General features: G+C 42.5%; 1 protein-coding gene and 1 long non-coding RNA gene across 3 annotated transcripts; both read right to left on the bottom strand.

The window, feature by feature from the left end:
• Nucleotides 1-1,305: 1,305 nt before the first annotated feature.
• Nucleotides 1,306-6,164, bottom strand: LOC136437544 (mucin-4-like). The gene is made up of 2 exons (XM_066432159.1): nt 5,990-6,164; nt 1,306-3,539 (listed from the first exon to the last, which is right to left on the bottom strand). Exons 1-2 carry the CDS (start codon nt 6,162-6,164, stop codon nt 1,306-1,308), a joined length of 2,409 nt encoding a protein of 802 aa, XP_066288256.1.
• A 14,331-nt stretch (nt 6,165-20,495) lies between these two features.
• LOC136437469 (uncharacterized) lies at nt 20,496-22,204 on the bottom strand. 2 transcript variants are annotated; one of them, XR_010756184.1, is made up of 3 exons: nt 22,094-22,204; nt 21,455-21,569; nt 20,496-21,282 (listed from the first exon to the last, which is right to left on the bottom strand). It is a non-coding gene; the product is annotated as an uncharacterized lncRNA (long non-coding RNA). The 2 variants fall into 2 exon arrangements; XR_010756183.1 differs by lacking the exon at nt 22,094-22,204 and having other exon boundaries at nt 21,455-21,948.
• Nucleotides 22,205-24,029: the final 1,825 nt, after the last annotated feature.

The raw sequence follows: 24,029 nt of genomic DNA, 5'->3' as shown, positions 1-24,029 counted from the left end.
ATTATAAGTTAGGACAAAAACTCCGTACAATGTGAATTGATAATGTAACATCTAAACTTCTGTACAGTCATGTAACGTTACAATTGTTACATAAAAGCCATTAGGCCACGTTAATTTGATTATATGGATGACGTCCGCGCGCGCATCAATTTTCGTCCGCCTCCATAGAAATTCTGTAAATCATACAAAGCAGCTGCAAAATGAGAAAATATATGCTGTAAATTACAAAAATATTTCCGAAAATGGATACTAATGTCGGAAAATGCCATCGTCAAATCCAAAAGTGAAAAAAGAAGATGAGAAAGATCAAAAACGAAGAATACATTAGTCGGTTTACCATACTCTTTGTGTCTAGTTTTGTTCATCCTTCAACGAAGGCAACTTTGCCAAACATGTTTTTATTCGCACGCCCGAGTTCCCAGAGGATTTCATACATATTATCAAATCAACATGGCCCATGAGGCTCTAACAGTTAGGAACACTAAACAATTACTTTCGATTATCTTTCCCACAATTCTAACATATTCATGTAATCTTCAAAACAACATCACTAGTAAAAACGCAAGCCAACCTCAAAGTTGTACATAGCTTCCAGCAGAGAAGTAGATTGATAAGGTTAGAATTAAAGTCTAATTTAACCCTTAAGCTGCCAGGTTTTTTAGCCAAGTAAAAATCAAAAATATTTGACCCCTGACCTCCCTCACGAAACCCGCGAAACACCCGGCGGCGCTAACTCCCCTAACTTCCCGGCTTCGCGCGCTACACGCACGCAAAGCTGTTTTGTTCTGGGGAATACCCTATCCCGGTTATAACCGGGTCCAGCACACAAGGCATATTTCTGTATCCCTAATTAAGTCGGGACTGGCAGCTTAAGGGGGTTAAGTAGCTTAAACGTATCACATCGTGCCGTAAAACTGTAAAACAACAACAACAGTATTTCGCTGCAAGTCTTCACAATCCACGAACTATTTACTAAATGATACATTATTATTTATTTCACCTACCCTGCACGACTGCAAGCTTTTATTGTCTTTTTATCTGTCACCACATCCATTTTGTTTTTACGAATTCTAGGCTGCATGAATATGTAGGCACTAAGTTTAAGATAGTGGATAGTCTTTCCGGTTACACACACACACACACAAACACACACACACACACACATAATGATGGTTGTTTCATATTCAAATGATCTACAGGTTTCTGTAATTATCTTTCAAATGTCTTTCAATGCTCTTGAAGACGAATTGTCATTTTCTTTGACACTCATTAGTTGCTCCATAGTCTCATTTATATGGAAGTTAATCATGGTATTTGCTCATTAAAGTAAAGGTAATTTAGCTGTGCGACAGTCGGTCCTGTGCCATAAAATAGATTTCTAGTATCCAAGGATTCAGCGATGGTCTGAGGCTGATCCGGCCCTGCTTGATTTTGTTGGTTCATGTCTTCATACCCGTGATCATGACCAATGTGCACTAAAGTATTTGTAGTGTTTGTGTTGGATTCGGCGACTGTCGCCTGAGACTGGCCCTGTCTTGTCTGACTATGTTGTTTGTCTAGATCTTCATACAGGTGATCATAATCACTGGTCACTACAGCAGCTGTGGTGTTTGTGTTGGGTCTAGTGGTGGCTTGAGACTGACCCTGTATTGTCTGATTATGTTGTTTGTCTACATCTTCATACTGGTGATCATGATCACTGGTCACTACAGTAGCTGTGGCGTTTGTGTTGGGTCTAGTGGTGGCTTGAGACTGGCTCTGTATTGTGTGATTATGTTGTTTGTCTACATCTTCATACTGGTGATCATTATCACTGGTCACTACAGTAGCTGTGGCGTTTGTGTTGGGTCTAGTGGTGGCTTGAGACTGGCTCTGTCTTGTCTGATTTTGTTGTTTGTCTACATCTTCATACTGGTGATCATGATCACTGGTCACTACAGTAGCTGTGGCGTTTGTGTTGGGTCTAGTGGTGGCTTGAGACTGGCTCTGTCTTGTCTGATTTTGTTGTTTGTCTACATCTTCATACTGGTGATCATGATCACTGGTCACTACAGTAGCTGTGGCGTTTGTGTTGGGTCTAGTGGTGGCTTGAGACTGGCTCTGTATTGTCTGATTATGTTGCTTGTCTACATCTTCATACTGGTGATCATTATCACTGGTCACTACAGTAGCTGTGGCGTTTGTGTTGGGTCTAGTGGTGGCTTGAGACTGACCCTGTATTGTCTGATTATGTTGTTTTTCTACATCTTCATACTGGTGATCATAATCACTGGTCACTACAGCAGCTGTGGTGTTTGTGTTGGGTCTAGTGGTGGCTTGAGACTGACCCTGTATTGTCTGATTATGTTGTTTTTCTACATCTTCATACTGGTGATCACGATCACTGGTCACTACAGTAGCTGTGGCGTTTGTGTTGGGTCTAGTGGTGGCTTGAGACTGTCCCTGTATTGTCTGATTATGTTGTTTTTCTACATCTTCATACTGGTGATCATGATCACTGGTCACTACAGCAGCTGTGGCGTTTGTGTTGGGTCTAGTGGTGGCTTGAGACTGGCTCTGTCTTGTCTGATTTTGTTGTTTGTCTACATCTTCATACTGGTGATCATGATCACTGGTCACTACAGTAGCTGTGGCGTTTGTGTTGGGTCTAGTGGTGGCTTGAGACTGGCTCTGTCTTGTCTGATTTTGTTGTTTGTCTACATCTTCATACTGGTGATCATGATCACTGGTCACTACAGTAGCTGTGGCGTTTGTGTTGGGTCTAGTGGTGGCTTGAGACTGGCTCTGTATTGTCTGATTATGTTGCTTGTCTACATCTTCATACTGGTGATCATTATCACTGGTCACTACAGTAGCTGTGGCGTTTGTGTTGGGTCTAGTGGTGGCTTGAGACTGACCCTGTATTGTCTGATTATGTTGTTTTTCTACATCTTCATACTGGTGATCATAATCACTGGTCACTACAGCAGCTGTGGTGTTTGTGTTGGGTCTAGTGGTGGCTTGAGACTGACCCTGTATTGTCTGATTATGTTGTTTTTCTACATCTTCATACTGGTGATCACGATCACTGGTCACTACAGTAGCTGTGGCGTTTGTGTTGGGTCTAGTGGTGGCTTGAGACTGTCCCTGTATTGTCTGATTATGTTGTTTTTCTACATCTTCATACTGGTGATCATGATCACTGGTCACTACAGCAGCTGTGGCGTTTGTGTTGGGTCTAGTGGTGGCTTGAGACTGGCTCTGTCTTGTCTGATTTTGTTGTTTGTCTACATCTTCATACTGGTGATCATGATCACTGGTCACTACAGTAGCTGTGGCGTTTGTGTTGGGTCTAGTGGTGGCTTGAGACTGGCTCTGTCTTGTCTGATTTTGTTGTTTGTCTACATCTTCATACTGGTGATCATGATCACTGGTCACTACAGTAGCTGTGGCGTTTGTGTTGGGTCTAGTGGTGGCTTGAGACTGGCTTTGTATTGTCTGATTATGTTGCTTGTCTACATCCTCATACTGGTGATCACGATCACTGGTCACTACAGTAGCTGTGGCGTTTGTGTTGGCCGGTCTAGTGGTGGCTTGAGACTGGCTCTATATTGTCTGATTATGTTGTTTGTCTACATCTTCATACTGGTGATTATTATCACTGGTCACTACAGCAGCCGTGGTGTTTGTGTTGGGTCTAGTGGTGGCTTGAGACTGGCTCTGTATTGTCTGATTATGTTGTTTGTCTACATCTTCATACTGGTGATTATTATCACTGGTCACTACAGTAGCTGTGGCGTTTGTGTTGTGTCTAGTGGTGGCTTGAGACTGGCTTTGTATTGTCTGATTATGTTGTTTTTCTATATCTTCATACTGGTGATCATGATCACTGGTCACTACAGCAGCTGTGGCGTTTGTGTTGTGTCTAGTGGTGGCTTGAGACTGGCTCTGTATTGTCTGATTATGTTGTTTGTCTACATCTTCATACTGGTGATCATGATCACTGGTCACTACAGTAGCTGTGGCGTTTGTGTTGGACTCAGTGGTAGCCTGATGCTGACTTTGCCCTGTCTGGTCATGACCACTGGTCATTGCAGTGGGTGTGATTTTTGTTTTGGACCTAATGATGGCCTGATACTGCCCCGCATGTTTGTACAGAGAATTCAGCTTTGAGTTCGAGGAAGCCGGTCCTGTCTTTGTTTTGGATTCAGTTATGGCCTGGGACTCACCCTGCCCTATCTGATCATGATTATTGATAGATGTTTGGTCCGATAGCGGTATTGCCTCGCCTGTGTTAATGGGATTTGGCTTGAAGGCTCCTAGCACTTTGCTACGTGATGGATTTCCAGCATTCAGAGATTGAATGTTAGGATGGGTCCTACCCTGCCGTGTCTGATAACGACCAATGGTTGATGTTGGGTCATTTAGTGGTGTTACCGCACCTGCGTACATGGGATTTGGCTTCAAGGCAGCTAGCACTTTGTCATGTGATAGATTTCCAACTACCAGAGATTGAGAGTTAGCCTGAGACTGGCCCTGCCCTGTCTGACCATTATGGTTAGGGTTGTCAATATCCTCATATTGATGATCATGACCACTCGCTATTACAGAAACTGCTGTGTTTGTGTTACTACCAGCAACATTGGGACTTAGTCCTGAAGAGGGAATTATGGCCATCTTTTTGTACCAGATTGTTAGAATGATTGTGCCAATCAAGGCCATGCCAGCTACTGAACCACAGACAGAAGCAATGATCACAGATAAGGGGGAATGGGATTACATTCATGGGAACTGTGGCTTTCTGGTTTGTCTGAAGTGATTGCAAGAGGGTTTGGTGTGCTTGTATTGCCTGCAGAACCTAATGTTGTGCCAGCATTTTGTTTGAAGTACCAGTAATAGCGAGACGTGTCGGTGTCATTGTAACTGTTGTTAACACTTCCAAATGGGCCAACAAAGGAAAGTGTGGCCGTTGGGCTAGTATTGCTGTCTGGTTTGCCAAATGATGTTGACAAAGAAAATGAAATAGATGAGGTTTGGACATCAAAAGGCAGGGTTGATATGGTTGAGTCTTCACATATCAAATCGTCAGGATTGATATCTAAAACCTTCCATCCCCGGAATTTGGCGGGTTTGGCACATATTACCTGGTCTTTGAATGAAGGAAATTCACTCATCTTTTGCCTGAAGGGAATCATGTCACAGTCGCACTGCCAGGGATTGTTATTGAGGTTTACATATACAGTAAGATTAGACGGCAACAAGCCAAAAGCTGAAGGCGTAAATACAGACATCTTGTTTGACTGAAGATCTAAACGCTCGAGTTTGGGTAAATTGGCGAATGAACCAGGCGGAATCATTGTTATGTGGTTGCAGGCCAGGGACAAGAATTTTAGCCGGTGTAGATTTGCGAACAATTGAGGTTGAATCATTGCTATCTGGTTGCTGCGTAGCCACAACCTTTCAACCTGGTGTAAATTTGCAAATTCATCTGCCTGAATATTTGTTATCTTGTTAGAGGAAAGGATCAACTTTCGGAGCTGAGTCAGATTTGCAAATGTACCAGGATGAATCTTTGTTATCTGGTTGAACGACAGGACCAACCTTTGTAGCCGAGATAGATGTGCAAATGCACCAAGCTGAATCATTGTTATCTTATTGAAGCCTATGTACAACTCTTGTAGAAGGGGTAGAGTTGCAAATGTATCAGACAGAATCCCCGGTATCTGGTTTTGGGACAGGTACAGCGTTTCAAGCTGGGGTAGAGTGAATGTGCCAGGATGGATGTTGGTTATATTGTTGGAGTGTAGGTACAACTCTCGGAGCTTGGGTAGATTCGTGAATGTACAAGGGTGGATGTTAGGTATTTTGTTCATCTTTAAAACCAAAATTTGAAGCTGGGGTAGATTGGGGAAACAATCAACAGTGATGATGCGATTTTTCTCCAAGTTCAACTGTTTCAAATCCTTATACTGTAACAGCACAGACCGATTTACAGCGGCAATACGATTACCCCCCAACTCCAAGTGAGAGATGGATGTTGGGAGGTTCCGGCGGATGCTGTTGAAGTGCATGAAGCGACAGTTGCAGTATGATGATGGTACACAGCGGCAGTCAGCTTCTGGCATGTTTGGCTCTTTTAGAACGATGAGAAGAAAAAGGAGCAGGTCTCGCAGCTTTCTCGACATGGTGTCCAACCACCTATTCAGAACAAAAGCTCCTCTGTAAAGCCACACTTACTTTATGACGAAATGCAAAGTGCAAAGTCAATCTGTAAAGAGAGTCAAAAGTCTTAGGTCACACAAGAGAGTGTCTGAGTGCCATATTAGGAAGGATACCGAGGGTTCCATATTCTCCACTAAACCTAACCATTATGACTTATGGGAGAGAATGGTGGTCCGGTTATGCTAACTAGGATAGCACTCAGAATAGATATAGAAAAATTGTCAGACTCACATAATCCTCCTAGCTCTTGGTAAATTTCTTACTTTGAAATGTTAGAGAACCAGTAAATTTAGATTTTGTGCCCTAAAAACGAGAGATTTCGGAACAGTTCCACATGTCGTGTTTGACTGTTTAAGACAGAAAGTTTTGTTTGCTCCCCCCCCTCTGCTGGTTGTCTGCAGTGTTTGAGTGAGTGATACGTGCAGTCAGTAGTTGTTCATCATTTGTAGTGTTCAACAAACAGTTTTAGATTGCTGTGATCTTAGTGCTATGTTTTGTGTTGATTGTCTGAATCTGGCTTCTGAATATTGATATCAAAGTTGTTTACTCTTTTGGCTGACGTTTTTATGACATTTTTTTCCACCTTCCAGATAAGAAAATCAGGAGAAAGATTTTCAAAAAATGACACTTCTCTTAAAAAAATTATATCAACCTATTCCTGAAATACAATCACATACTGTTATTATAGGACTTTGTTTGTTACTTATAGCAACTCGTGTCTAAATGATTCTTTTGCACAAATTCTTCTCTCTAGCTGCATAAATTGTGACAGTTGCTAAAAGTTTATTGTCTGAAGATTTGTCTACTAGAGGGAAATTCATTAATCACAATCCTAAAATAGTCTAAAGAGACTGTGACCTGGTAAGGTGGCATGGACAATTTGCATAATTCGGTTATGGAAGAAGTTGTCACAAGAGTGTGACGTCACAAAATAAAAGTATCAGTGCGCCGCACCCGTGGTACCCTGTTTAAAACCAACCTTATCTCCTTGCAGATTGTTAAACATGTTCTCTGATAGCTATCTACCCTTTTCAACGTTTAGAAAGCATTTAAGTATACTATCAGGTCGCTGCACCCGTATTCCACTCTTCAAAACTAACCTAATGTCCAAGCAGATGTTTGAATTGGTGGAAAATTGTTAAACGTGATCCGTCGGATAGGGTAGTCTGACACCTAGCTACCCTTACCAACAGTAAGACAACGTCACAGTCTTACATCTGCTTGGTGAATTAGATAAGTCTGATTAAGGTATAACAAAATGTCTACACAACAGATTCACCTTTGATGTTTGTGCACTGCCAGAAACCTACCTTGTAAGCTGGTCGGAATATCTTTCGTTGGTGTACACTGGGGCTCGTGTAGAAACGCTAGTCCAGGCGTAGGTTGCTGCTGTTCGTTCTTCTAGGGTGCGTACTTCGGTAGCTGATCCGTAATACCGTGTGAAAAATAACCCAAGTTAGACTAACGCACAGGGCGGTGTTGATTGTCTGAGGCTGGCTATTTGAATAATGAATGAATGAATGAATGAAGACCTTTATTGTACATGTTTGCCCCACTGGGCTAAGCACAGGTCACATGTTATAATAATAATATCAACATTTATAATCTTGATGAACATGATTATACTATAACAGCTTGTTTGAGCTGGATTCTGTGATAGCATGAGACTGGGCATGCTCTGTCTGATCATGACCGCTGGTCACTATAGAGAGTTCAGGAAAAATGCATAGCCAGAATCAAATTGTCCTCCCAGCACTTTTTTTCCATTTCAACCTCCTGTGATATGTGCAACGTCAAGATTTCAGCAAACCCAGATCATTGCGGCCTAAAAAAAAGAGATGTCGGAAAAGTTGTATATGTCCTGTTTGAGTGTTTAGGGCGGGTAGTTCTTTTTGCCCCCATGTTTTCTGCTGTGCCGGTGCGATGCGTACAGTCAGTAGTGTGAAACAAACAGTTTTAAACTACTCTGGTTTGAGTAATAAGGTTGTGTTGATTGTCTAAGCTGGCTTTGAATATTGATATAAATGTTGTTTACTCTCTTCATATTTTGCTGATATTTCTATGACGCTATTTGCCCCTTCCTGATAAGAAAATCAGTTAAAAGATAGAAAATTTAACCTCTCGTTAAAGGGTTCATCTGCCTGTTTATGAAAATCATTAGAAATATTCATCATAGGTCTCTTAGTCTACATGATGCAATTGTACAAAGCTGTACAAAAGTCTGAACAAATGATCTTTGACGATTTGTAAAAGGCATTGTCTCACGCCGTTTAACATAGGAAATTATAGTTACAAAAGGGCTCAAAATTCTAACGTCACAAAATTAAAGGATCAGGGCGCAGCACCCATGTTCCACTCTTCAGAGCTAACCTAATGTCCACGCAGATATTTGGGTCGGTGGGAGATTTAAACGTGATCCGTCGGCCAGGGTAGTCTGACAGCTAGCTACCATTGCCACTAGTAAGAAAACATCACAATCTTACACCTCAACATCTGCTTGGTGAATTGTATAAACCCCGATCAAGGTATTACAATACATCTCCATAACACCTTCAATGTTTATCCACTGGCAGAAACATACCTTTTAAGATAGTCCAAATATCTTTAAATGGTACTTTTGGGCCTGGGGCAGAAGCTCGACGTGTAGAATGCCCAGACACGGGTTGCTGTTGTTCTTGTAGGGTACGTCCTTCCGTAGCTGATCCGTAATGGCGTGTGACAAACATACAAAGGTTATTTGTACGTTCAGGGTGGTGTTGATTGTCTGAGGCTTGCTATTTGAATAATATTAACATTCATGATCAATATGAAAATAATAATCATGATGTATGTTTCGAAAAAAATTATGTTTAGTTGTTTTCTTCATGGTACAAGCATATCAGCTGCACCAGGCAAGATTTTTCCCTTTTCAATTGGAAGTTTGTACTTTTCTATTGCAAATTTTTACTTTTGAATTACACCACACTGTGAGTTTATATCATAATAATGTTACCTTTAGCAGTATAGGTTGTCATGTAGCGGATTTTTTTGTTGTTCTTGTAGTCTGCAGCTGCTGTCTTCTCAGCGTCAACCCCTGTATTGATAAACATGTGAATTGCACCCCGACCCTAGGACAGAATAAAACATCATTTCTCTTCACTTCTGCAAAGTTGATAAGGCCATGTTGATTTGATTATATGGATGACGTCCACACGCGCATCAATTTTCATCCGTTTCCAAAAAACGTTTTCGGCCATACTGTAAGTCGTAAAAAGCAGCTTCAAAATAGCAAATATATGTACATGCATGTGTCTAAACAAGTAAACCGTGATATCTCATGGTCTGAAGCATTGTGAGTGAAAAAAAAATTATAGTTAAAACAGACCTGAAAATGTTTAAAGAGATTGTGATCTGGCAAGATGGGATGGTCAATTTGGGATTGTATTTTCAGGTTCTGAGCTCGTGAGAGAATTTGTCCCAAGAGTGCGACGTCACAAAATAAAAGCGCAACTCCCTTGTTCCACCTTTTCAGAACTTACCTAATGACCATGCAGACTTTGTGGTTGTTATGTTTCCCTGTACAGGGTTGGCGGGAAATATAGTGTTTTTGCTGGAGTGTTCTTCTTTCTTCTGTCTTCTTCTTCTTTCTTTGTCAGAAAACCAAGTAGATGTAGGGTGGCGGGTCTATTAATACAGGAAGTTATATTTCCCTTACGGTAAATGCTACGGATGTCAAATTGGAGGTGTAGGTATGTACCTTTAGAAAAGGCGAATACGACGGAATGGGGCTTGTGCTAATAAGGTCTCCATTTGCATAATTTATGCAGAAACTTAAGCTTCGGCATCATCAGTCGGAACTACTTCAATCATCAGTCGGACCTGTTACATCATACGGCACGTCATCATGCGGACCTTTTGCACTGTCATCCGGACCTACTGCATCATCAGTCACCAACAGAGTCGGACCTACTGCATCATCAGTCGGACCTACTGCAATCATCAGTCGGACCCACAGAGTCGAACCTGCTGCATCATCAGTCGGACCTGCTGCATCATCAGTCGGACCTGCTGCATCATCAGTCGGACCTGCTGCATCATCAGTCGGACCTGGCCTGCTGCATTAATGTACAGTCGGACCTGCTGCATCATCAGTCGGACCTGGCCTGCTGCAGTAACGTACAGTCGGACCTGCTGCATCATCAGTCGGACCCACAGAGTCGGGCCTGCTGCATCATCCGTCGAACCTACTGCATCATCAATCGGACCTGCTGCATCATCAGTCAGACCTGCTGCATCGTCAGTCGGACCTACTTCAATCATCAGTAGGGCCTGCTGCATCAACGTACAGTCGGAATCTGCTGCATCATCAGTCGGGCTCACAGAGTCGGACCTGCTGCATAATTAGTCGGACCTGCTGCAACCATCAGTCAGACCTGCTGCATCGTCAGTCGGACCTATAGCTACTGCAATCATGCAGGGCCTGCTGCATCAACGTACAGTCGGAACCTGCTGCACCATCAGTCGGACCTGCTGCATCATCAAACGGACCTGTTGCACCATAGTTCCATGGACAGTTGGAGTTTGCATTGCACAGACCAATGACCAATCATCAGTCAAACCTGCTGCGTCATCTGTCGGACATGTTACGCCATTAGCCGGACGTGTTGCATCATCCGCCAACCTGTTACGTCATCAGTGGGTCTTGCTCTATCCTCAGCCGGACCTGCTGCTTCATAAGCCGATCCATTTGCGTCATTAACCTAACTTTCTGGAAGAGACCCAGGTTAGCTTGATCTACTCACGCATCGTTAGGGCAGGTGTTGAGAAGTAACTGGAGTTCAACATCTGACAATTCGTCAAGCAGGACCAACCTATAGTGCCGAGATGCCAAAATAAACACGAGGCCTGATCATGGCTATATCACGCTTCTAGTAGCTCTCCCACTATTCCTTCACTCCACAGATCCCCGGACAGTGAGAATCACACAGGCTCCCGGTTCTAGTGACAGTCCTGAGCACATCTCCGACCGAACGGTCGGCAGGTACGTACGGTCAGTGTATGACATTATCAGACCACGTACGGGATTGATGCGGTCGATTATATACGTTACGTTGTCGTGTAATTTACGTTGCTATTAAATTTTCTTCTTCAAAATGTTCAAACAATTGAAAATCTCGAAAACCAAACCTGCTAACGCAACACGTATTTTGGAGAACTTTATTTTTAACACTTTTTCTTTTGCAAGTTTCCCCGTTACGGAGAATGGTGTATCAGTTGATTTTGGACAGAATAGCTGAATGCACGAGACACTGGTGACAGTATGAAAAACGTAGGTTGTGGCCCAGTTTACCCATGCATTTGAATTTTCCAAGCACGCTTGGAGTACGTGGCAGCACATGTCCGACTGAGTGCACAAAATTATGAAATAGATACCTAAATATTATGGCATAAAGAGTACGAAACAAATTTCCAAGTTTGCGCCAAGTCATCGGGAGTACACTTGGAGTCGACTCCGTGGATTTATATACAAATAAACGCGACTTGACTCCGACTTCAGCATGGTCTAGGGACCGGTTGCTCAAGTCCAGTCTGGGAAAAGGGGACTTGAGTACCCTAAATGTTTTGTTTTCACAGTCTAAAATTGACTCCGCTGAGGCGAACTTGGGCTTCAAGTGTGCTTGGGAAATGCATGTGTAAACTGGGCCTGTGTCACACCCATGCACATCCACTTATAGCAAAACCTTTGTTGGATCCGTTGGCATGTGTGGTGGCCGCCATGTTGAATTGTAACATCACAGAGTCGCCATACCATTTTATTGGGAGGGGTGTTTTTTGGGGTCGCTAGCGTTCTCTCTATTTTGAACAAAGCGGCACACAACTATCACGCATTCAACTCAAATAAAAAGAAAAATTCAATACCAATTCATATTCATAAAAGACTCGCCAAACTCACACAACAAACCTGAAGTATATTTTTTTTTTTTTTTTTTTTTATTCATTCCAAGTAGTTTAACAAAACAAACAGAGGTTGTGGCAAGCCCTTACATTTAGAATATAGAAAATACATCATTGATTATAGGTATAAGTAACAGACATGAATTATGAATTATACCCCACTTTTGAGAACGCCAGCAAGCTCGGAAAAGAGAGGTTTTCCTCGCCTACCAGCACTACCAAAAATGTGATATTTTGCCCTTATAATACAATAGTTTCTATACTCGTCGTTGGACGTCTGCTCTAGGAGACCATACATTATTTCACTCTTCTTTAAAGATCTTGATTCAGAGAATGTTATTCCCCACCAATTACAGAATTCTTTCCAAAAATCTTGAACACTTGTACATTCTATAAACATATGCATCAGGGTTTGTTTTTCATCGCAGAATGGACATGTATCTGTTTCCGACACATTTATCTTCTTTAGGTAACATTTTGTGGGTAATATTCTATGAATTATCTTAAATTGAAAATATTGTAGTCTTACATTCTTAGTGCAGGTAAAGGGTAGTAGATACACCTTCTTCAGCTTATCTTGGTGTTCTAAACCTCTTAAGACTTCACTTTCACATGCTGGGGGTTCAAACATATTCTGCAGAAATAAGTCATACAGTTGTTTACAACTAAACGATGGCGTCTGAAAAGCGATGGTTTCTTCCATTGGCTGATTGCACTGACCATTTCTCAGCTTATCTTTCCATACATGGGGAATTGCTGATTTTAGACTACAATATCTCAGTATGTCCACTGGCGAGAAATTTATGTTATAGTTTTGAGCTAGTTCACGTAACGTCAGAAAGCTACCATCGCTTGACACAATATCATTTAAAGTCACAATCCCAGCTTGATACCAACGGATGTACCATACAGATTTTCCCCCTACTAATAAAAATCTATTGTTCCAAATAATTTGTGTACAAATTTCTTCTTTGGACTCAGGGTTGGATTGCACAACTGACTGCCAAGCCTGTAATACTTTAATATAGAACTTAGACAAGTGAGATAGTTGTAGACAAGATGCGTCAAAATTACAATTAAATAACAATCTTCCTCCCCAAGTCCTAAATATTTCATCACTACACTCGTTATTCTCAAGTTTTTTAATCCACGATGCCTTAAGGGCTTTGCATTTAACCGAAAAATCCACCATCGTTAGACCCCCTTGATCTTTTCTTCCTATTATCGTCTTCATCTTTACCTTTGGTTTCTTATCGTCCCAGATAAATTTAAAAATATAGCCATTCACTTTCTCTGCAAAACCAGACGGGACTGGAAGCACTGTGCAGTTATAAATGAGCTTGGTTATACCGAGTGTTTTAACAAGGGTGATTCTACCTATGGGAGTTAAGTCTCTTGCCTTCCATATATTTAACAACGTCTTCATTGTTTTCAAGCAATGTTCGAAATTTAACTCATCACATTCCTCCTGGTTATACGAAAAGTAAGTACCTAATGCATATATAGGTCCGTCAGGCCATTGTACCTTTAAAGGTTTATCGATCCTGTGTCTATTGGATCCCAGCCACATTGCTTTCGTTTTCTTTATGCTGACTTCAAGGCCGCTACAGAATTTGAAATGCTCGAGGATGTCAAGTAAGTTTGTTGCAGAAATTTCATCATTTACAAAGGCAGTTAAATCGTCAGCATACATCGATAATTTCCTTTTAGCGCCATGAATCGACAAACCCTTAACGTTAGGATCGGCCCTTACTCTACATGCTAATATCTCAATAACTAAATTAAACAAAAAAGCTGAGAGAGGATCGCCTTGCCTTACCCCTCTCTTTACCTTGAACCAAGGAGAAGAAAAGCCATTATTCAGAATACAGCTGGTAGCATTTGTGTAGAAAAGTTTTACCCAAGCAATTAAATTTTCACCAAAATTCATAGTTTTCAATGTTTTTGTAATAACTTCGTGCTCCACCGAATCAAATGCCTTTTTAAAATCAATAAATAAAGCAAGACCTGCTGTGTTGTTCGATACAGTATATTCCATGGCATCAGCTATATGGCGAATATTCATTCCTATCTGTCTTCCTTTCATGAATCCAGTTTGGTCAGGATGTATTAACTTTGACATTAGGGGTTCTACTCTGTTTGCTATTGTTTTACTTAAAAGTTTATAGTCAATATTTAACAAAGTAATAGGGCGCCAGTTTTCCAGCCTTTTTAAGTCACTATCTTTTTTAGGGATTAGATGAATAACACCACGTTTTTGCGAGGTTGGAAGTTCACCTTTTTGTATAGCATAGTTTACTGCTGCTAGAAGGTCTTGTTCTAAAGATTGCCAAAAATGCAAGTAGAATTCGGTCGTCAAGCCGTCACATCCTGGAGATTTATTCTTTTTCTTGCTCATTTGTTTTAGAGCAATAAAAAGCTCTCCCTTCTGGATTTCACCTTCACATGTTTCTTTTTCTGTGTCAGACAGTATTGGGATGTTTTCACATTGGAAAAAATGCTCAAACTCCGTTTTATGTGGATCACACCCGGACGCTTCATACATAGTTTCAAAATATCTGGCTTGTGTTAAAAGAATTTCTTTTGAATCCGTAACAACAGTATCATCATCATTTATAATTACAGAGATTGATTTTTCTTCGTAGTTTCTCTTTTCCAAGTTTAAGAAATATCTAGTATTCCGTTCACCTTCTTCATACCATCTACTTTTGCTTCTCACCATCGCACCTTTTGTTCTTTCTTGTTGAAGCTCTTTTAGCTTCTGTGTCACTTCTGTGAGTCTTGTCAATTCGCATTGTGTTGGACATTAACTTGGATTTCTAGCTCTTTTTCCAAGTTTCTGTTTTTTCTAGCTTTTAGTTTTGCATACTTAACGATGAAACCTCTGATTTCTAACTTTATCATGTCCCACTTTAGGCGAAGATCATCAATGTTTCTGTGTTTATCTCTAAATTCAACAATATTCTTTTTAAGCTGTTTTGAAAACGATTCATCTTGTAATAATGAGTTATTGAATTTCCAAAAACCAGGACCTCTAGGTTTATAGCAACTTGATGTTAACGATAAGGTTACAGCTCTGTGATCAGGGACAGGTGCGTGTATTATGTCAGCTTGGACTATTGTATCTTTAACTGTTTCTATTAGCCAATAGTCTAACCGGCATCTGATCGTGTAGGAGGTGTTATTCCAAGTGTAACGTTTAGTAGTAGGATTGTTTTCTCTCCATATGTCTTTTAAGGATAGACAGTCCATCATAGCCTCGACTCGTTCTATTACTTGTTTTCTATCTGATACTGGCTTACCACCTTCCTTGTCAGATGTCTTCAGTGCAACATTTAGGTCACCACCCAAAACAACTTGTCCCTGACAAAATCTAATTATATTATCTTTAAGTGTATTAAAGAACGTAATTTGTAGTTGTAAATTATTAGGTGCATAAACATTTATCAGGGCGAAATCATGGTTATGTACCTGGATGTTGGCAATTATGAAACGACCTTCAGTGTTCATTTCACATGACACAATAGTAAAAGCTAGTCTTGGCTTGAAAAGGATCGCAACCCCCTTACTATGAATCGTACCGTGTGCGAAGATCGCCTTTCCCCCCCACTCAGCAGTCCAATACTTTTCACATTTAACAGAAGAATATGTTTCTTGGAGAAATATAACGTCATACTTTTTTGAGTGAAGCCATCTAAATAATTTTCTCCTTTTCATAACACCGTTCAGACCTCTGACATTGATGGAGACACACTCTAATTTATACGGTATAGTCATGCTAACATTAATGTTAATTTCACATTATTAGGGCTTGCCACACAAACCAGACAACACTTATGTAACATACATGTGCATAAAGGACCTAATGTCCAATCCAATGGAATGAAATATAACAAAACTAACATAACATATGAAATGAGAAAGGAAACAGATCAAATTTGGCTCACATGACGGGGATTCCCCTATAGGCTGACGTCACAGTCATTTAGTCATGTAGAGTGTTCAAAATAGCTCTGAGCAGTCTTGTAGGTCTTTCCATCCACCACCAGAGTCACCTGGGCTCCGTCGACTCGATACTTAGGTTTCCGGTTCTTCTTCCTGGCATCATCGAAGGCTGGGCGAAGCTCCTGTTTCTTCTTCTGCAGGGCTACAGGTAGGTGCTGACTCACCCCTGATCCAGATTTGGGCGGCAGGTTGAAGGCATGCCGCAGCACTGTGTCACGGTGGAGCTGTGACACAAACTTTACGATGATCGGGTTTCCCTTCATCCGTGGGAGGCGATGGACGTTCACAAATGGAATGGAATCGGCGTGACTAACTTGCAGTTTGGCAGACATGAATTCTCGTACCTTTTTCACCACATCCTCACTGGCGTCATGTTGAATGCCCCAAAACAACAGATTCTGTTTTTTTGAGTACATCTCAGCTGCGAGTAATCGTGTTTTCAGCTCGTCCACCTGGCTCTGTAATGTGCGCGTTTCAGCTGGGATGAGTTCCGTCTTGATTAGATCAATGTCCTTATGAGCGACTTCCACACTTTCTTTCACGTCAGTAAGCTCCGAACGGAGGGATTTGATATCATTTTTCATCTCGCTGACGCTTCTAGACAAGTCACTGAAGTTTTTGGTGGTCTGCGTTGAGAGGGTCGTGAGTTGAGCGGCGATACTTTCGAGGGTAACAGATCCCGCCATATCGTTGTCACCTCGCCGCGATCCTCTCCGGCGTGTCAGCATTCAGGCACGTCAAAAAACAGCTCTATACACGGCTCTGAGGCCTGTTAGATAACTTCTTACTGACCTCAATTAACGCGAGACCACTGTCGGGAAAACAGCAAGATTGCACGGGAGTATTTAAAGAGTCAGCTATAGGGGAGCGCTGTCAGTTAGCAGCCTCCCTCGTCCGCCATCTTGGATTCTTTCCGATTCTTTTCTGAAGTATATTTGGCACAAATACTTAACTCTAGTTTCCTCTTGATCTTGGCTCCATTGCTTAATCACTCGCAGCTGTCTGCTATTAGCACCCAGGCTCGTAGGTACTCTGTCACTCACCAGCGTGCACTGCTGGCTCCATCTCTGCTTGCTGCTGCTGACGGATAGAAGCACCAGGGGCGCCTCTGCATCTATGGTCCTCAAAGGCTTTGTTAGCCTAGATGCCAGACTGTTTCCCAGGGCCTACACAGGCCAGCTCCTCGGGTCCAGGGTCAACATGCCCCCAAGGAAATTTCACTACAGACACCCCTGAGTTAAGTAGACCCGCGGCGGCGTGGGGGGGGGGGGCGTTCTGTTGTAGAATGTCCTTCGGGGTATGTTGGCCCTAGAGCCGAGGGCTGGCCTTTGTATGCCCTGGTAACAGTCTAGCATCCAGGCTAGGAGCGGGGTATGCAACTGTATGTTTCTCCCCCAGCCGAACGGTACATGCAATGCAAAGAGATCGGTATCACCTTGCGCGAGGCCTGGCATCCAGGCTATCTAGGGTCTATCCCTCGTCACCTCTCAGATCCTCTCATGCCGTAATGCAACTTCGCCATACAGAGGCAAAACAGACATAAGAGAATTACGCAGGGGCCGAGCTTTCTGTATCATATACTGCCACCTACAATATAGGTTTCACCGTAACGACCACGTCGATTATTATACCTTTTCGTCCCGCTGAAACTCACAACAAGCTGATGAGAAATGGTTGCAACTCCTGGTTGGCAAGAAACCAAAATCACTGTAATGACTGACATGAACTCCCTTTCCGCACTATCTCTCTTGCTTAAGCTTGTTATTCTTTTAAGGAAGAAAGTTCGCATCAAAGAGTGCCCGTGGTATTGTTCTGAGAGTTCTTGACAAAATATTCCCTGTCCCTGATAATAAGGACCGGGCGGCATAAGATATACGTTCGGTTAAAGGACTGTTAGATGATTCGTCTGAGGAGCAAGAACCTCTTTATTGGATAGAGGCTCTCTAAGAGGCTTAGCAATGGTATCGTTTAGTCTGATGCATTCTGAAAAGTAGCTATTGGCATGTGTACATGTCTAGTGAGGATTTGTTTTATTTTGCAGACCCAGTACTTAAGTGATACAGCAGCCGATGTCACTGGCAGGTTTCAGCGCCCCCGATATGGACAACCGCACGAACTCCATAATGACGAACACAACAGAGTTTTTTGAAAACTCTACGACTGAAAATTCCTTACGTGACGAAAATGACGGTGACGTTACTTTCGGTATTGGTCAAACAATCCTTATCGGTACGTTGGCCCTGTGTGCTTTGATTAGTAACGCATTGGTAATCCTCGCAACTATCAAGAGGAAAAACACCTTTCCGAGAAACATCGGCTACCTGGCTTGCTCTATGGCTGTGGCTGATTTTATGCAAGGATTGTCGTCAACATTTTCTATCTATCCTTCCACACTCGGCTATTGGCCTTACAGTGACGCCTTGTGTACCGCACAGGCCTTCGTCTATGACATGAACGTCATCATTATTTTGATAACCTTCGCGTACATTAGCGTGGATAGATACATGGCTGTTGTTAGACCGTCAGGTATTATGCAGAGCAAGCGTTTTTGTGTCGTTTCCGTATGTCTGATATGGGTGGTAGCGTCGCAATGGTGCGCTGTAGTCTACTTGACAGGTAACATGAAGATAGAGTACGAAAGGAAAGTGGCGGCGTGCATAGTTCAAGATAGGTTCAGTATTGTTGGCGCGATGGTAGTCTTCCTCGCAGGGGGCGCCATCACGTGGATATTCCTCATCAAGACCTGGTGGACGATGGCCAATGATGTGCATGGGCAACCCATTGTGGCCCCACCGCAGTCCTTAGGGCTGGCGTTCCGGATTCTCTTTACGCTGACCGCCCTGCATTACCTCCTCTGGGTACCCGGAGCGATTCTGGCTTTTGATTTTGAACTAGAACTACTAAAAGTCTCTAAACTGGCGAGATTCTGGATATTCTGGCTTATGCAGTTCAACACATTGTTTGACTTTGTGACCTACAGTTTAGTGCAACAGTCGTTCAGAAAAGCGCTGAAGAGTCTTTGTCGGGATGTCATCAGCACTCTGTGGAGACATTTGACTGGGCGTGACTTCTTCCCAACGCCTGTCCTAGAGTTCCAGAATCGGGAGACTTTTTCGGAGAACGCGACGGTTCACCGCTCAGAGGAGACCCCGTCCCGAGAACAGCCTGTCCACCGCTCATCAGAGGTAACCACGACCCGAGGACAGCCCGTCCACCACTCAGAATTAACCCCGTCCAATCAACAGCCGACGAGACTTGAACTCCAACCTCTACCCAACCCCAGCCCCAAGTCGACATCTGACAGAGCTACAGCTGCAGCTGTACCAACTGCAGCTGTCAGGTGGATCAAAGATGCCCGATCGCAAAGAAAGGACGAACCCAACGACTTTGAGTGGCATCTTTCCACGCTGATCGGATCGGACGATATCCCAGATAATGACCAACCTGCCATTCAGCTTGAGGACATAGAACCCACGATACCTACTGTTCCTGCACATGTGTCAGCGTCTAGAAATGACAGTGATGGTGATGAAAAGGAAGAAGGAGGGGAGGAAGACGTGACCCAACTCCCTGGCATGTTATTATTGTGATCTATTGACACCTGACTGGTAAAGAGTTAGATATCAACGCAAGGAATCGTATGGATTACCCTTAAAATAGAAGATAACGAATATCAAAGTGCTTGTGACACTAATTACAGTTTTTGATTACCTTTATAAAAAAAGTTTAACTCAATGAAATATACGTTTTTACAGAGTATACAGCCTTCTAAGGTTCACTGCACGAAATGGCCTCGTTTCCCGGCGTATACGTACCGGGATTTTTCTGTATTTTTGTCGGATACTGACGGATACTGACGGATACATGCGGATTCGTGTAAGGTATCCGACTATTTCCGCACCGGTATATGGAATATTTCCTGAAGAATCCGAAAGTAAGGGATTTTCGACGAATACGGAGCCGTACACTGTACGGAAATGCCACCGATCCTGACGGATACGAACAGGAATTTTTCTGTATTTTTGGCGGATACTGACGGATACATGCGGATTCGTGTAACGTATCCGACTATTTCCGCACCGGTATATGGAATATTTCCTGAAGAATCCGAAAGTAAGGGATTTTCGACGAATACGGAGCCGTACACTGTACGGAAATGCCACCGATCCTGACGGATACGAACAGGAATTTTTCTGTATTTTTGGCGGATACTGACGGATACTGACGGATTCGTGTAACGTATCCGACTATTTCCGCACCGGTATATGGAATATTTCCTGAAGAATCCGAAAGTAAGGGATTTTCGACGAATACGGAGCCGTACACTGTACGGAAATGCCACAGATCCTGACGGATGCGTACAGGGATTTTTCTGTATTTTGAAGAAAATGGTGAATACTGACGGATACAGGTGGACAAAACAACGAATCCGTAACGGATCCGACTAAGTGCTTCCATTCCTAATTTAACTATACCCAAAACATCATTTTGAATGACAGGAAGTTTGGGAAAGCCTGTATGTAACATATGTATCATTTCATATCTCAACATAATGTATTTCTAAGTTCAAAAACTATCAAATACAATACAATACGGAAGTACTATGTGGCTAAATGATCCATTTCATTTGAGACAGGCTGAGGGACATCCACATACTCAAAGCACCACTGCATATGCAGGTTAATGTCGGTAAATTGGGGTTGTGCAAGCACAATGTTCTGAAAAATTATGAAATGTATTACAATTAACACCATCACAACATTGTGGTAATATTTACTACTGTATAGTGCCCTTGGACCAAAATCATCTACATGTTCTAAATATTCCACTAAAGTAATAAAAGCCTTATTTGTGGCCAGCTCTTCGTCTAAAAGCCATCAGATACAATTGTTTCAAATACAGAGGTTGAAAATAGAAAGTAACATTATACTGTCTGAAGAACTCCCATGATGACACGCCACATTTTAAACGTAAGTAGCATATGCCGTGGAACTGCATGTGTATAATCGTCCTCTCCCCATTCTCTGACTACATCTGAGTTCACTTCTTCCATGCACTCTTGGTAAGGGACAGGCAAGGCTGATTTCTTCTGTATCTGCATGTTGGACTCAGCTTGGAGTCCATCTTGTGATGAACCAGTTCCTATATGATAAAACCAAATGATGAATAAATATCAATTCACGTATTTAAGGAACATGTCACATGATTTTGGCATGGGCTTCGTTTCATCACAGCAGCTACAAAAAACACGGGACAATGGATATCCATCATGCCTCTCTCAGCTAACATTGAAGTGTACCGATGATGGACTTACCAAAGGAGCCTGAGGTACTCAGCAGCTGAGCATCTGACAGTTGATTGCTTTGTTCCCAGCCAAGGTCCTCACAATATGTGCTGCATTTGTGAAGGAAGTATCTGCCGATGCTGTACTGGATATATATATATATAAATGGAAACAATGACAAATATTAAACATATCACATACTCGCATGTGTAAAAAAATGAATCTGGGCATCGTTGAATTGACTACGTAAAACTTACATCTATAACTTGAATATGATATTGATCAAACATGCACAGCTATAACTGAATGAAATAATCACTGAGGCACACTACTGCCTCCTTATAAGTTCTAGTTCACTATCCACAAACTGTGGGATCTTTGTGGGACAAATACTTATGACATTTTCTTCCCTTCCATATCTTTAATTATCTTTCCCTCCACTGCTTGCTATTTTGTATCTGAAACGTTAACCAGACACACATGTCTGATGACCATTGGCAAGAATGAACAAATTGAAATTTTAAATTTCCGAGATCCTAACGCCGTAAGAGGGCAGGTCGGCTGGAGAATTCTTATGGTCATGCGAATGCGATGATATGTCAAGCCACAATAGGAGGATAACTGACGTCAAAACTAGTTAGAAACGGGAATTTTTCAATTTGTACTTACCAAAGGGCAGTCCCTCAAAATGATGAATCAACTCCCTACCAGCGTTTACAAGGGGGGAGGGGGGCGACGAATATTGCATGCACGAAGAAGACAACGTCGCAATTCCGTGCGCGTTTGAGTTTACACCGAATTCCCTTCGACTCTCAAGTCACTCAAAAATCACTGGTCGACCATGGTAGACTCTGGCGATGCCATGTTAAGCACAGAAGGTGATGAAACGCCGTTCTTGTCTGTGCTGTTAACCGAAAGAAAACCGTTAACGTTTGTCGCGCCCAGAAGTGTCTTGTGGGTAATTTGGATATCCGACACGAATCCGTGTTCCGTACACGTCAGGATCCGAGACAGCTCATGACTTCTAACATATTGGCAAATCTGAACTTCTAACATATTGGCAAATACATAAAAAAATGAAAGATCCGAGTAGATATTTTATCTGTACCCGAAACGTATCCAGACGTATACGGCATCAGAATTGCTGGATCTGAGGTGTTCCTGGTATTTGTCCGAATTTGCTCGGAAACGTTCCGTATCTGTACCCGAAACATATGAAGGATCCAGACGTATACGGCGCGGGAATTGTCGGATCTGAGGTGCATCGGATCAAATCGGAAACGTTCCGTATCTGCTATGATGCGCAATTCCGGATCTGTTGGATTCGTCAGGATCTGAGATCATGCCGCGTGCCGTGCAGTGTGTATTTGTTGGTCAGGATCCGAAGCAACTACCGACAAACAATCCGAACATCTCTGCCATATTGACAAATATCTAGAAACGAAGGATCCGCGCAAATATCCTCAGGTATCCGACGCGCATCACGGATCCAGACGTATACGGCGTCGGAATTGCCGGATCTGAGGTGTACCTGGTAATTGTCTGAATTTGCTCGGAAACGTTCCGTATCTGTACCCGAAACGTATGAAGGATCCAGACGTATACGGCGCCGGAATTGTCTGATCTGAGGTGCATCGGATCTAATCGGAAACGTTCCGTATCTGCTATGATGCGCAATTCCGGATCTGCTGGATTCGTCAGGAAATGAGATCATGCCGTGCCGTGTGTATTTATTCGTCAGGATCCGAAGCAACTACCGACATACAAACAATCCGAACATTCCAAATATCAAAAAACGAGGGATCCGCGCAAATATCTTCGGGTATCCGAGGCGCATCACGAATCCAGAAGAATACGGCGTCGGAATTGGTCGGATCTGCGGGCACTTCAGTATCCGAGCAGTGAACTGGGATTTTTCCGGATTCGCTCGGAAACGCCATGAGGCCCGATTCCGGATACGTCGGATCCGTCAGGATACGTGGCCATTTCGTGCAGTGGTTATTGAACATATTAGTTATAACTCTGAAATATAATTATATCTAATTATAACAGCTTGCATATGATTCGCATCCACTCAATATTCCAAACTGACGCCTGTCGATGTTTTCACTTTTTTGGCTTGGATCGGGTGTGTTCTTCGCCGGGACGTAGACTGATATTAGGGCCCTGTCACACTTGTGAGTATATTCAAGTGCGTGTGAGTTGCGCATCAACATTTATTTGGTTTAAGTAAAGTTTGTGGGGAAGAAGTTGTTTTCTGCTTTGACCCACCGTTGTGCAGCCTGGTTATCGGACCTAAGACATGACTTATTCGGCTGCAAACTTAGCCCAAACCAAAAATATGCTAATACGCAACTCATGCGGGCTTGCGTATACGCACAAGTGTGACAGGGGCTAAAAACATGTTAATACGCAACTCATGCGGTCTCGTATATACGTACAAGTAAGAAGTGGGCTTTAGGTCTAAATCAAAATCAAACGGGCCCGGGGACCGCTCGGGACTCAAAATAGCCAAGCAGCCTTTGGCAGTGCGACGGCCAGAAAGTACAAAATGGAAAAAAAAAGGATAAACAAAATAATGATAAGGCCATGCTGTTTTGATTAT

Source organism: Branchiostoma lanceolatum, chromosome 6 (assembly GCF_035083965.1).
Source record: "Branchiostoma lanceolatum isolate klBraLanc5 chromosome 6, klBraLanc5.hap2, whole genome shotgun sequence".
Taxonomy (NCBI): domain Eukaryota; kingdom Metazoa; phylum Chordata; class Leptocardii; order Amphioxiformes; family Branchiostomatidae; genus Branchiostoma; species Branchiostoma lanceolatum.
Note: the sequence above shows the minus strand (reverse complement) of the source record. Positions and strands in the feature narration are given on the sequence as shown.